The 13,714-nt window shown below is 33.7% G+C and overlaps 1 protein-coding gene across 2 annotated transcripts in view; it reads right to left on the bottom strand.

Moving 5' to 3' along the window:
- Positions 1-13,714, bottom strand: part of CCDC132 (coiled-coil domain containing 132) — a 121,384-nt gene that overhangs the window by 53,991 nt on the left and 53,679 nt on the right. For both annotated transcript variants that reach the window (XM_011955061.1, XM_011955060.1), the window contains 4 exons: positions 8,089-8,221; positions 5,278-5,369; positions 3,064-3,158; positions 2,647-2,745 (listed from right to left, as the gene is read on the bottom strand). In XM_011955061.1, the coding sequence (XP_011810451.1) occupies positions 2,647-2,745; positions 3,064-3,158; positions 5,278-5,369; positions 8,089-8,221 (419 nt within the window). The remainder of the gene's footprint in view (positions 1-2,646; positions 2,746-3,063; positions 3,159-5,277; positions 5,370-8,088; positions 8,222-13,714) is intronic.

The raw sequence follows: 13,714 nt of genomic DNA, 5'->3' as shown, positions 1-13,714 counted from the left end.
CAACATCTGACAGAACAGTGTTCTTTGGGTGTATATAAACTTAGTATCTGAATATTTAAAAAAATGGGGGGAAATAAAACTTATACTTTTGAGAAGTAGAAGCAATAATAGAGGCTGTGTTCCCTCATGTGTTCATACAGTTTTATCCTAGAAAAAGGCAGTGGAATGCAAACTTTTATACGACTACCACAACTAACATTAATACATTTCATAAGTAGATGCTCCACCAAAAAGAAACTGCTCCTATTTTTGTCTTTTTATTATCCCTGTAACTTCAAACCAATAGCTTAAATGGACTCAAAGTCAGAATAAGTTGGTTCAAGAATTTCTTCATCCTCAAGAGCTCTATTTGGCAGGAGAGGACCATGAAACAAACTGTATGCACATTTAAACACTTCTATTAGCAAAATAAGAACACACTTCATCTATATTTCACCATGTTCCATACAGTTTTTCAGTATTTATTTAATATGACTGGCAAAGGGAATATTAAATTGGGATTTTGCAGATTTAGATTCATCACTGGCTTATGTAATGACTTCAGTCAATTCAATGTATGGACACTAGTAACATTTCTAAAGTTCCTGTCAAGTTTACCTTGTTTTGTAAAGAAATAAATGTACCTTAGAACACGCTGATGGTTTGCACCAACTTTACGAAATGACTTCCACCGTAATTTTCCCGATGCAACTGTCAGAGCAAAAATGACTACAGACAGGATATAAACTAGACTACCTTAAACTTCTGTTTAAATACTAGGGAAAAAGAAGAATACTAAGTAATAACTAAATCTTTGCTGTTTAACCTGCCCCAATTTTTACAATATACAATACTGCAAGAAAACAGGTCAAGATGTCTAGGCAACACTTATGGAGACCTTTTAATCTGGCCACTTCATTTTACAATTCATAGAATCACAGGCCAGAGAGGTTAAATGATTTGCCAATATCAGACAGTTGGTAAGCAGCAAAAAATGGGACAAGAACCCAAGTCTACTATTACTCAACCCAGCTTTACTTCTAATAGTATAGCACGGCCACATCAATGAGAAATAAGTCTCACAAATGTTTCTAAGAGAAGTTCTTTAAAATGTTGAGTGTTTGGGGAAGATTTAAGTGATTCATTTCTGTATTCTCTAATTTCATTAATGTGAACTCTGAGGAATTTCCATCATGGTCAAAATGACCCTAGCTAGTTGCTACAGATGACAGACACCTTTTGATAATAAGTAAAACAGAATGCAGAATGGAAGCCACTAAATAAATCAGTGTTTTTATATTGTACACACATCCTAGATGCTAGGAACACCAAAAGTGATCCCAGTTGTCATGTTGGATATGAAGCAATCTCTGGGAAGAGAGACATTTGGTGTGCCTTCATACTGCAAGGAAAGTGAGGCTTCTGGCTCCTTTGTGCTTCCATTTTATTTCCCTATCCATGATTAACAGGCCCCTCCCCCTTCTATACAGGAATGTTTATAGGGCCAGCCTTTTCATTTAGTCAGGGCTTAAGTTTTAGCAGACAAGGAAGTCATAAATAAAGGCAGTGTTAGGGTTTCCTGTTGGTCCCTTCCCACTGTTTCCCTGAGGTTTATTCAATTAAGTTTTTAAAAATTTTTAAACACTCTCAGTTGTGAAACTCACAGGCTTTGCTTTGGTATAGTTCAACTCAAATCTTTTTCAAACAATTTACTTGTTTACAATTAACACGGACAACTTGTATTCAAATATATTTAATAATTAATCAACGGTTTGGTGTTCAGTCATCTCTCTTTTGACACGGCATATATCACTGTGAGCAGGTGTTGACTATGAACAAGGAGCAAAAGCAGAATTTCAAATCATGACTCTTTCTGGCGCCAAATAACAAGGAAATCAAAACTTAAATTCAATTGTAAAAAGTAAAAGCTCAGAATAAAAAGTAACATGAAACTCAACTCAAAGGACAAAATACATGTAAGGGATACAACTTGGGGTCTAGCTTATATCAAGAAAAATCTAATGTTAGCTCTCCCTTCCTTCAATTTACTGCTGCTGTAAGCATATAATCACACTGCTATTATGAACATTCTTTCCCACCTTCCTCCTCTACCCAAATCATTCCTAGTCACTCTTTTAAATATTAGCAGTGATTGTTTTGCAAAGCAATGAAGTATACAAATTTGGCTTTATAGTGAAATTCTATAAATTTCACATATAGAGGATGTGAGGATGTGAATACCACATCCTCTCCTGTAGAAGCCTTCTTACTTCTAAAAGATAGATACTCTCAAGCACCCCTTCACTGAGCACTGCCTCTACTGATTTAACTTCCTTATAAGCACACGCATATGTATGCAGATACGGAACAGCAGCCAAATTCTTTCTGTGAACCTTGATCTAATAATCATGTTTTACTCATAAAGAAATCAGTTCAATATTTTAAGCCCCTCAAGACAAAGAATATTTTAAAATGTACAATGAATATGTAATGAGAACATTTCATCATGTTTTGCTTAAAAAAACCCTTAGCCATCTTAAAAAAGCTACAACACATTCAAATTCAAAAGTAATTGTTTAAAATCAATTAATGCTATAAGATTAAGTATTAGACAAAAGTATTCTCATTACCTAAATAAGTCCATTCATATTTTATTAGAGTTCTTACCTATGGTAATTCTTGAAATAATTGACACTTTGTTTTCTAATAGATTCCTGTAAAACTTCAGACTTGCTACCACAAAATTCTTCTCCAACTTGCATCAGCCTAGTTGGATAAAAAGGTTTCAGTAAATTTCAGCAACATCCTTATAGAGAAAAAGAAGTGTGGGTTCTCTTTCTTCAAAGACTAAAAAAAAATCGCTAAAATTTGGATATGTGAAAAAATTCTAAAGATCACAAATTCATAAAGGTTTACGAACATCCAAAGAGCAGAAATATTTAAATATACTCACAAACTTAGCAGCAAACATTACTTTCATTTCCATAAAGAAGTTATAGATGAGAGCTCACTAGTTCATGATTTCTTTGATTATCATGGTTGAATCACTCAAACTAAAGAATAAGACAAGATCTTAAACACTACCTGCTGATTATGTCCAAAACAAATATGAAATCATCATATTTGAATATAGACAAATCGGTTCCAAGCAAGTAGGTTTTTACTTTTAGCTGAACATCCTGTAAGAAAAAGAAAAAAAAAATCAAGCAAACTCAAAATATAGAAAATAAGTTATCAGAACCATTTACTCTATAGTTCCAGATTAAAATGAGACAGGAATATATTCCAAATTTGTTAATGAATATCTATTTAGGCCAATAGCCAACATCCTTAAGGGAGATATAATAGAGACAATCCCATTTCCTATATCAGGAATGCCATCAGGTTGCCAAACTGAATGGAAACTAGCTACATAAAGTGCCAAGTCAGTATTTCCAAGTACATTGAATTACCAGAAATTCTATCATAGATTTTAAAATTTTAACTAAGTACAATTAAAGCCTACTGGGAGACTAAGTCAGAAACAAATCATATCTGACCCTGGGTGTATATTCAATAACTATTAAGATTTTCCTTTCTTTTTATGCATTAATATTCAGAAAAAAGTCAGCCTAAATCCACAATGATACATTAAATATTTATTTAATTTTAATAAATGTTTAATATGGTTATATGAGTTTAATATAGTCAAATGAGAAAATATATGTCAAATCTCTTACAACCACCACATAAATTTCAAATACTAAAGTACAAAATCAAATAGTATATCCAATACAAAATTATCAAAAATGGAAGAGCACTAAATTATAAATACTGATTCATGAAGAAATTTACATTTTCAAAATATATTTTCCTAAACGATTTTTTTCAAAACACATTCTATAAAAGATGGTCAAGCTGGGCATTGTGGCTCACGCCTATAATCCCAGCACTTTGGGAGGCCAAGGCAGGAATATCACTTGGGCCCAGGAGTTCAAGACCAGTCTGGGCAACATAACAAGACCCCATGTCCACAAATAATAATTTAAGAAAATTAGGCATGGTGGTGCATGTCTGTCCCAGCTACTCAGGAGGCTGAGGCAGAAAGATCCCCTGAGCGCAAGAGGTCGAGGCTGCACTAGGCCATGATTCTGCCACCACACTCCAGCCTGGGTGACAACATGAGACCCTGTCTCAAAAAATAATAAATAAATAAATATAAAGAAAAAAAAAGATGGTCAAAATAAAGATCAGCCTCATTAGAAAAATCAAAAATCCATTTTAAAAGACCATAACATGGCCAAAGGGTCTATAGTCTTCCAGGGTTCAAATAAGTCCAAAAAGAATAAGTTATCTTAAAGAAATTACACTGTGATCTAAGAAGTAACAAATTAACTGATTATAACAACTGAGCTACTAAACTGCAAAGAAAAACTTAATAAGATACTGCTATGGAGTGAATGTTTGTGTCTACCCAAAATTCCTATACTGAAATTCTAACCTCCAAGGTGATAACATATTAGAAAGTGGGGACTTTGTGAGGTGATTAAATCAAGAAGGTAGAGCCATCATTAATGGCATTAGTTCCCCTATAGAAGGGACCCCAGAGGACTCCCTCATCCCTTCCACTATTTGAGGATATAGCAAGACAATGTCTATGAACCAGGAAGCAGCCCCTTCCAACAACACTAGTACCCTGTTCTCTGACTTCCAGCCTTTAGAATTCTGAGAAATAAACTTCTGCGTTTATAAACTATCCAGTCTAGAATATTTTGTTATAGGAGCCCAAATGGGCTAAAACCAGATATATTCAGCCAATAAGCATGTAAGATTCCCTCAAGGCACAAAGATCACTGACTGAGAAAAAAAAACAAATTGTTCATTCTGAGCTATAATCTGACCTAAGTATGCTACCTACTTAGTTACTCCTTTTCTAAAATTAACAGAAAAAAAAAAATTAAGAAAACATAGAAAAATGAAATAAAAATAAACAGAACATCTCACTGAGAAAACATACATTTCTTTACGATAATGGAAATTCTCTAGGCCTCTAAAACAAAAAACGTACTCAAGGCATATATGAATATTTCCAATGGAGATTTTCAAATTAAAAATCTTTTTTTTTCCTGCCACTTAGAGTGCAAATACAATCATCAAATACATTACAGAAATTAAATGATAGCCTAATTCCAAACAGAAACATATGATTAAATCTGCAAAGAATACACATATAGAAAACTTAAAACTGAATTTCTAAAACAACTTTGACATGACATTTATATTGCTTCTGTGAAAAAAATAATATTAAAAAAACCAAACCTGCCATATTCGTGTAAGTCCATGTTCTAATTTCTTTTTTATGTAGCCACGATCAAAATTAGTTTCTTCAGTACCTATCATATTACTCCCTTCTGAAAATAAAAGACATAAATATTTTTAGATTTAATCCAATTTGTATTTGTTTTCCAAATATTTTCTATTTGGCCTCTCATACATTATAAGTCTATGTAAGATACAGAAAGTATGTTTGATATTTATACAATCAAAACAATGTCAAACAATAGGTGTTAGAAGTAAACCCATTTGGTAAGATAAATAAACTTAAACTATGAAATGCTAACTATACCTAAGACCACTGAGATCATATGTGACTGAGGCTGGGATTCTACCTGAGTCAGTGTGGGCCCAAAGACCAGGTTCTTAATACTGCCTACTGCAAGACCATGTAAAAGGCTGCGAGAAGGGCATTACAGGACCAATTAACCAAATTATCAATTAACATGCATGCTAAGAGGGCAGTCTACATTAACAGCTCAGGCAGTGAGGTGATAATGCATATATTTTATATTTTTCATGATGAATAATAGTTTTATCTCCTCTAGATAAATAATTTAACAATGTCTAGTTTAATAGGTAAGATCAGTGATCTGCCTCCAATCTCCCCCAAAGACAACTGAAAAATACACATACACATTTATATTAAAAAGATGAAGTTTTTGTGTGAATATCCTGTGCAGAACACCTAAGCAAGTATGTTATCATCTTATCTCAGGTTGGGAAGGTGTCCACTGATAACTAGTAAAAGGTCCTTGGAAATGCCAGGCCTCAGATACATAGATACAAGACTAGTTTGCCTCTGAGCACTCCTAAAACATAAGCCTTATTATTACACGCATGGTATGGCTGTTAGGGATCCAGCAGCCTAAAGCAGTGCACCTGAACTAGAGCTTTAGAGCTTTATCTTAGAACATTAAAGTATTAGGTTACCAAACAATATCAAATATTATCATTAAAGAGATACAGCAGATAAAGTCTAGAGTCCTCTTCAGTTTTATGAAGTTTCATGAAGAGTAATTTTCAATTTACTAATTTCTACAATTTTATTCCTGAATATAATATGATTAATTTCAGGTGAACAAATAACTTTTTACAGTCCTAGATACTACCAGCTGACTGCTTGAGCACTTGATAGTGCCATAAAACATACATATTAGGGTGAAGAAATTTTAGCAAAGAGAGCTGGGTAATAAGGATCAAATAGAGTTTTAAGTTTGACTCAGTACTCCAGTGAATGTAAACTATCGGCCTAAAGCAAAAAGCAAGCTTTACCATGATGAATAAATAGATAACATTCACCTAAATTCTGATATCTAAAATATGTGTTAATTCTATTCCAAACTTTTTCTTTGGTTTCTCCTTGAATAATGTACTAGAAAAGCAAATATGTCTTAACAGGCTCCAGGTATTTCACTATTATTATATTATCTCTTGATCCATTTCCTTTCATCATATTAACCACCACCAATGTAAGTCCCTTACATGCTGTCCAAACTCTACAACGACCCTGCAGGGTACTTGTGTTACTACTCTTTAAAAGTGTTTGGTTTGGTTTTGCTTTGCTTCTTAACTGATCATTTTTAGGAGCAAACTGAAGAGTGGAAAAAATAAGCAGTGTCTTCAAGTTCTCACCTTTGGTAAACGGAAGTGAAAACTTGAAGCCAGGCCTCTCAGATTGCAGAGCCCATGGTCCCAGAGGTAGTACAGGGTAAGAGTATAAGTTTTGGGTAAAAATAGTCTGACCTGGAATCCTGGCTATGTGTCCATCCTTCTCTCTGCCTTCTCCTCTTTCTCTCCCTTCCTTTACTCTCCCCAATAATACTTCTAAATGGATAAAAATCCATTCATATAATTTTCCTCTTATTTTGTTTTCTATATTTACAAGCTTTGTAAGTCAAGACCAAGATTAAACTAATGCCTTCTAAACTACCAAAACGTTTAATCAAACAGTGAGATTTGGGTGTGTTGTCCACTCACCCAACAACAGAAAATAAGCACCTAAGAAACTGGAAGTTACTAATTTGATTGAATAGCTACAATAAATTGTATGTAATACAAAAAAAAAAAAAGATGTGCAGTATAATTTATTTTGTCCGTATTAAACAAAACGCTGATAAAATCATTTACTGTTTTTATAAGTATTCTGAATATTTAATCTCAGCTACTGTTCAAGGATAATCACTTAAGATATCTAATTATACAAATGAAGCAATTTAAATAGAATGATTAATAAATACAATAATTTTTCAAAGACTTGTTCTTTATTATTTAGCTGACTATACCAAAGTCATTTAAAGTTATATTTTCCATCCAAAGATTAATATTTTAAGACATCATTTTTAAAATGGAATTCTAGTCTTGCTTCATTTTCAGGAAGGAAAGTATCAATATAATTATTGATTCTTAGAACCTAGCTTTATTACTGCAACTTGAAAATTGGCCAAATAGATTAATATTGACCATCTAGCATTAATTTCACAGTAAATTTAGACAGACCAATGTCTTATCTAGTTTGTAACTAATAATAAACTAAATTCAGTCCTAAAGCCATCAGCACACACTTCTGTAAACTGGCACTATGTGCCACTTAAAAAGTCCTTTGGCCCAGTTACTCTCCAAACGTAATAGAACATTTGAAGTAGCTGAATCACTTTATTTGCTCAATATTTAGCCTATGGTCACTGTAATCCTTGAAATCCCAAAGGCATTCCTGCCCCTTTCCTTTCTTCTTACTCCAGTAATGTGGGATATTTATAGTTCAATTCTTAAAATAAAATAAAAATATTTTCCTACCAGAAGCTGAAGCAGTATCCTCGTTGTCATGCTTTTCGTGCCATTCCATAGTCCTATAATAGCTGAGCATAACTTCCCACAGCGCTTTGCACAGGTCTGCAAGGCATGGAATATAGCTGTCTGGTGTAACATGCTAAAGAAAATGAGAAGAGACAACTTTCAATTTATTATGTTTACTCTAACACAGTTATAATAAAATATGTTATTAATCAAATATATTCAAAAATTAGAAAGAACTAAGAAAATTTCTTCAACCGACATATCTAAAGAGAAAACTCAATGGTGAGAAAAAAATTTTTTAAATACTTCCCATCTCAACATGGCTATTTTGTACACATTAAGAATATCAGCCCATAAGCTGTGAATCAATCTGTAGTTATAGAACCATAAAGAAATTACTGAAATAGCAATTGGTCCCATAAATAGCAGTGTAAACATCCCCAAATGCATTTTTTGAAAGACAAGATCCTAAACAGGCAAATACAGCTTTACATAGCCTGGACCTCAGTCGCAACTTGCAAAAAGGAGGTTGGATTTACAACTCTATCATTTCATTTGTGTAAACTAAGTAAATATCTTTGACAATCTCTAAGATTTTTAAATCATATGGGATACTCTATGTCTGACAATAACATTTTAAAATAACTTCTAACATAAACAAGGTTATGAAACAATATATGAACTCAAATCCTCTCCCTAATGGAAGTATATGAATTTTGTTTCCCTTTGTAAAAACAACCAACTTGACATTCTGCCCTTTTATTTTATTTTATTTTGCAGGCTTCCCATTTGTCATAATGCAGCAATTGCTCCATCATTTGAGATTTTCTAGCATTTCTTTAGTTTGTGATCAACTGACTACAACTTATGCTGATGAAATATTGAAAGGTGAAGACTCTGGTGTAAGTAAACTCCCCAAGATAAACAGCTAGTAGAAATAGGCTATGGCAAGTACTGCCATGGTATGGTTGATGCTCATGATGTCACAGTTAGTAGTGGTCCTTGCTCTTTCAAAAGGCATTTTCTTCCCATAATGATCTCTCCCTCTACACTCATTCACCAAAACATTGTTTTGGCAAGTAATAAAAATACTAACTTACATGATTTACTACACTTCCATGTTAAGTATATCAAATCTTTGAAACTAAACTAGAAAGTACTAAAATAAAGAAATTAAGCTCTGGAAACAGACTGTTGGGTTTATGCCAAGAATGTTAGAATGGCTTAATCTTACAAAATCTATTAATATAATTTGCTCTATTAATAGATCTCAGGAGAAAAATCAAGTGATTATCTCAATAGATGCTAATTTAAAAAAAATTTCTCAAAGTGGGCTTTAAGAAAATTCAAAACCCAATCCTAACAAAAACATATGAGGAAATAAGAATGAATAGGTATTTCCTTAATATGAGAAAACTCTAAGGCACCACCACTGTGGTCTCACACACACACACACAAATGATGCCCATTATCTCCATTACTATTTAACTGTTTACACTGCTATTTATGAGAACACTTGCTAATTCAATAATTTCTTTGTTTGATTCACAGCAGATGGGCTGGTATTTAACAACGATTCAGAAGTATAAGCCAATGCAATTAGATTACAGAAAACAGAGGCAAAAGAATAGGACAAGAAAAAATAAAACTATATCTGCTAATGACATAAAAATATGCCCAGAAATTCCTAGAGAACCAATAATAAAACTAATTCAAACCATAAAAGAATTCAGCAAGGAAGCAAGTTATAAAATGTACATGCCCAAACCAATGGCATTGGTATACAATGGTATACAAATAAGCATTTAGAAGAGATACTGAATGAAAAACCCTCATTTAAAATAACAAAAGAGAGAATTTTTAGGAATTTAATAAGAAATGATTGAAAACCAAGAAGAAAACCATGAAATATTCCCAAGAGACATAAAAACAGACTTGAACAAATGGAAAGAAATCCCTTATTCTCGGTTAGGATGTCTCAACATCATCAAGATGTCAATTCTTCCCGAGTAAATTTATAAATTTACTGAGATACCAATAAAAAAGTACAGAAAAAGATCTGGTCTCATATAAAAATCTGGTATATGATAAAGATGGCATCTCACATCACTTAGATGAAGATAGTCTTTTCTTCACAAATCGTGTTGGGAAAACTGTATAGTTAGCTGGAAAAAGACAAAATTAGACATATTCCTCAAGAATACATAAGAATAAACTCCAAATGAATAAGATATTTAAATGTCAAAAATAAAACTATACTAGAAGAAAACACGAATCAATGTCTAACACTGATATAGAAAAAGACTTTCTAATTACAACACAAAATTTACAAGCAATAAAAGTAACATTTGATTTTACTATATAGAAAATAAACAATTTATATAGCAGAAAAACACCATATGTGAGGTCAAAAGACAAATGACAACTCTGTAAAATATTCATAACATATATTCACAATAAAGAGCTGATATTCCACATTTATATAGAATTCTTAAAAGTTGGGGAAAAAAAAAAGACTAAAACTCCTATCAAAAAAAATGAGAAAAAATACACATGAACATACTTCATAAACAGAGACATAAAAATGGCCCTTCAACATAGAAAAGCATGTTCAACTTTACTTGTAATAGGACAAATATAAATTAAAACTACAATAAGATGCAAATTCTCACCAATCCCAAAGATTCTCACCAATCTCAATCTTAAAGCTGAGCACTGACAAACATTCTCTCCTTAACGAAACTCTAGTGAGGTTCCCCTCAGCTATCTTCTTAACCATGGCCTAAAAAAACTTGGACGAAACACCTAACAGAGTCTCTAATGACTCAAGTCACACCCCTAGGATGACTTCCGCCCCCCCTTGAAGTGCCAGCCTGAAAAAAACTCAAGGTTGCCAAGGTACTTGAAAAAAAAAATGTACTGTTTGTTCCAACATCTGAAGATAGGGCCCCTGTTCCGCAGTCTCTGTGAGAGGGTAGGAGCCTAACTTCCATAAACATCAGTTAGCAAATACAAATGGGTTTCACATGGACTAACTCCCTTCTCACTTTTTGTAAATGTTCACTTTTCTGACTCCACTAAGCCCCTGCTCAACCCCTTCCCTCATTTTCCCTTTAAGAAATGCCCAGTCACCATTGTATGAATCAAAGTTGAGTCAGTTCACACTGGACTATTTTCCCTATTACAATAATATCTTCTGATTAAAACCTGTCCTCAACACTTTAACTAGTATCTTGCTTTATCTTTGACATCATATACGCTCTGTTGGCAAGGCTGTGATGAAACAGGCACTTGCATACATTACTGAGGCAAAATAGTACAATCCCAAGGAGGGAAATTTGTCACGATCTAACAAAATCTACATGTGTATTTTTTCTTCAACCCAGCAATTCTACTTTTGGGAATTTATACTGAAGGTATACCTCAAACAATGTGAAAAAACATATGCACCATGTTATTTCTTAAAGGATTATTTGTAATTGCAAAACACTGAAATATATTTAAATGTCCAAAGACAGGAGATTGGTATAACATTATTCATACATACAAAAGAGTACTTTACAGTTGTGAAAAACAATTTTGGGTCATTTCTCACATTTACTTTTATAATTGCTACCCTTACAATGAGCCAGTCTTAATGTTTTCCCTTGATGATATGGTTTGGCTGTGTCTGTCCCCACTCAAATCTCACCTTGCATTGTAATAATCCCCATGTGTCAAGGGTGGGGCAGTTTCCCGCATACTGTTCTCGTGATAGTGAATAAGTCTCATGAGATCTGATGGTTTTATAAGTGAGAGTTCCCCTGCACAAGCCCTCTTGCCGGCACCAGGTAAGATGAGACTTTGCTCCTCATTTGCCTTCCGCCATGATTATAAGGCCTCCCCAGCCATGTGGAACTGTGAGTCAATTAAACGTCTTTCATTTATAAATGACCCAGTCTTGGGTGTGCCTTTATTAGCAGCGTGAGAACAGACTAATACACTTGGTTTAGTCTGAGCACATAATTATACCTGACATACCTCTTATACCATACACATATGACGAAAGCCAATACTAATGCACAGGATCAGGAAAAGACTAAAAACCTTTTCCAAGAACAAGGCAAAACAAAAATCCCAAAAAGTTCTGGGCTGCAACTCAGCAATCACACACCCAAATAAAGGTACTCCTGTACAAGTCAGTATTTCTAACTTTTATTAGCCAAACTTTGCATAAATTTATATATTATGCAAACAAATTTAATCTTAGTATAGCCCAACATTCTTTCTGGTAGATAAGAGAAAGGCAGTGTTAGTCAAATTTTTTCCCAAAGAAAAATTATGACTGTACAAATAATTGTGTTATAGTCCTATAATTAATTTCTATTATACTTGTCACAGTTTAACAAACCAGAAAATTAAAACTTAGACCTACTATCTTCTATTCTCCACTCAACCACTGTCCAGCTCATTATCTGCCTATTTATTTGAAACAAAAGGGGTCCTTCATTATGTTATCTCTTGAAGATTTGCTGAAATTTAATGGGTTTGGATGAGATATACACACACAGATGTTTATGTGAATCTTTTTTTCAAAAAAAGTTAAAGTTACATAGTGAAGCTATAGCAAGGCTTTCTTCTCACTGAACTGATTCAAGTGTAAATAATCCAGAGATCTAGCTAAACCACTGCACATACCTAAACATCTCCCAAAAGAACCCAAATTTATTATCTTCAAATATATTCACATGTACAAACATAAGACTATGATATATGCAGCACCAGCAAACAAGATGATTCTTGCCTGTTTATATTCTAAAATAGGAACAAATGTAAAGACCATTTTATTAAATACATATACAATAAATAGTTTAAGGAAAAAAGGTAAGTGGGGTAGATTAAAAAAAAAACAAAAACAATGTTTTCAATAAATTTAAGGCCAGCTATGTTAATCTCTGAAGGTTATACTGGTAATAAGTTAAAAGAGTTATTTCATTTTAAAATTGAGCCCCTTTCTATTATGCCATGCAACCAACTGGTGTCAATTCTCACAGTGACAAATGCTTCTCATCCTTTTAACATCATATAACTAAAATCATTTGCTACTAGTATTTTCTCTTTTTTTTTTTTTCAAGATATGCAGCAAGTTTAATACCTGAAGGTTAATAGAAATGACAACAGGAGACAGATGCAATGCTACAGTAAAATGTGGTTGGGGGTGGAAGGGAGCAGAGGGACACTGGATATCATCACAGCAACCAGTGAGTGAGTCCTCTGGTGCCCTGAGGAGGTGGTGAGACACTTGGCTTGTGTCACAAAGAATGGAATAAACTAACAACTCTGAAAGACAAGCAGGTGGCAGCATTGCTGAGATGAGACTCGGGGCAGGGGTCTGGAGCTCTGTCACAGAGTGTAAATGCTCAAGGATGCCTGGGCTCAAGAGTGTTCTGGTCAGCATTTTAAATCAGAAGAAAGGCTTCTTCAGGACACACTTCCTTCTCTTAACATGAGGTGAAGAAACCCATCCCATTCTGAGTAACTGGACCCCATAATACCTTGGTCTTTTGATACACAGCAGCACTATACACCACTGCGCCCACCCAGCCAGCTTCACTCTGTCTGCTAAGCACCCACTCTGCAAATGGAT

This window comes from Colobus angolensis, unplaced genomic scaffold (assembly GCF_000951035.1).
Source record: "Colobus angolensis palliatus isolate OR3802 unplaced genomic scaffold, Cang.pa_1.0 Scaffold394, whole genome shotgun sequence".
Lineage (NCBI taxonomy): Eukaryota > Metazoa > Chordata > Mammalia > Primates > Cercopithecidae > Colobus > Colobus angolensis.
Note: the sequence above shows the minus strand (reverse complement) of the source record. Positions and strands in the feature narration are given on the sequence as shown.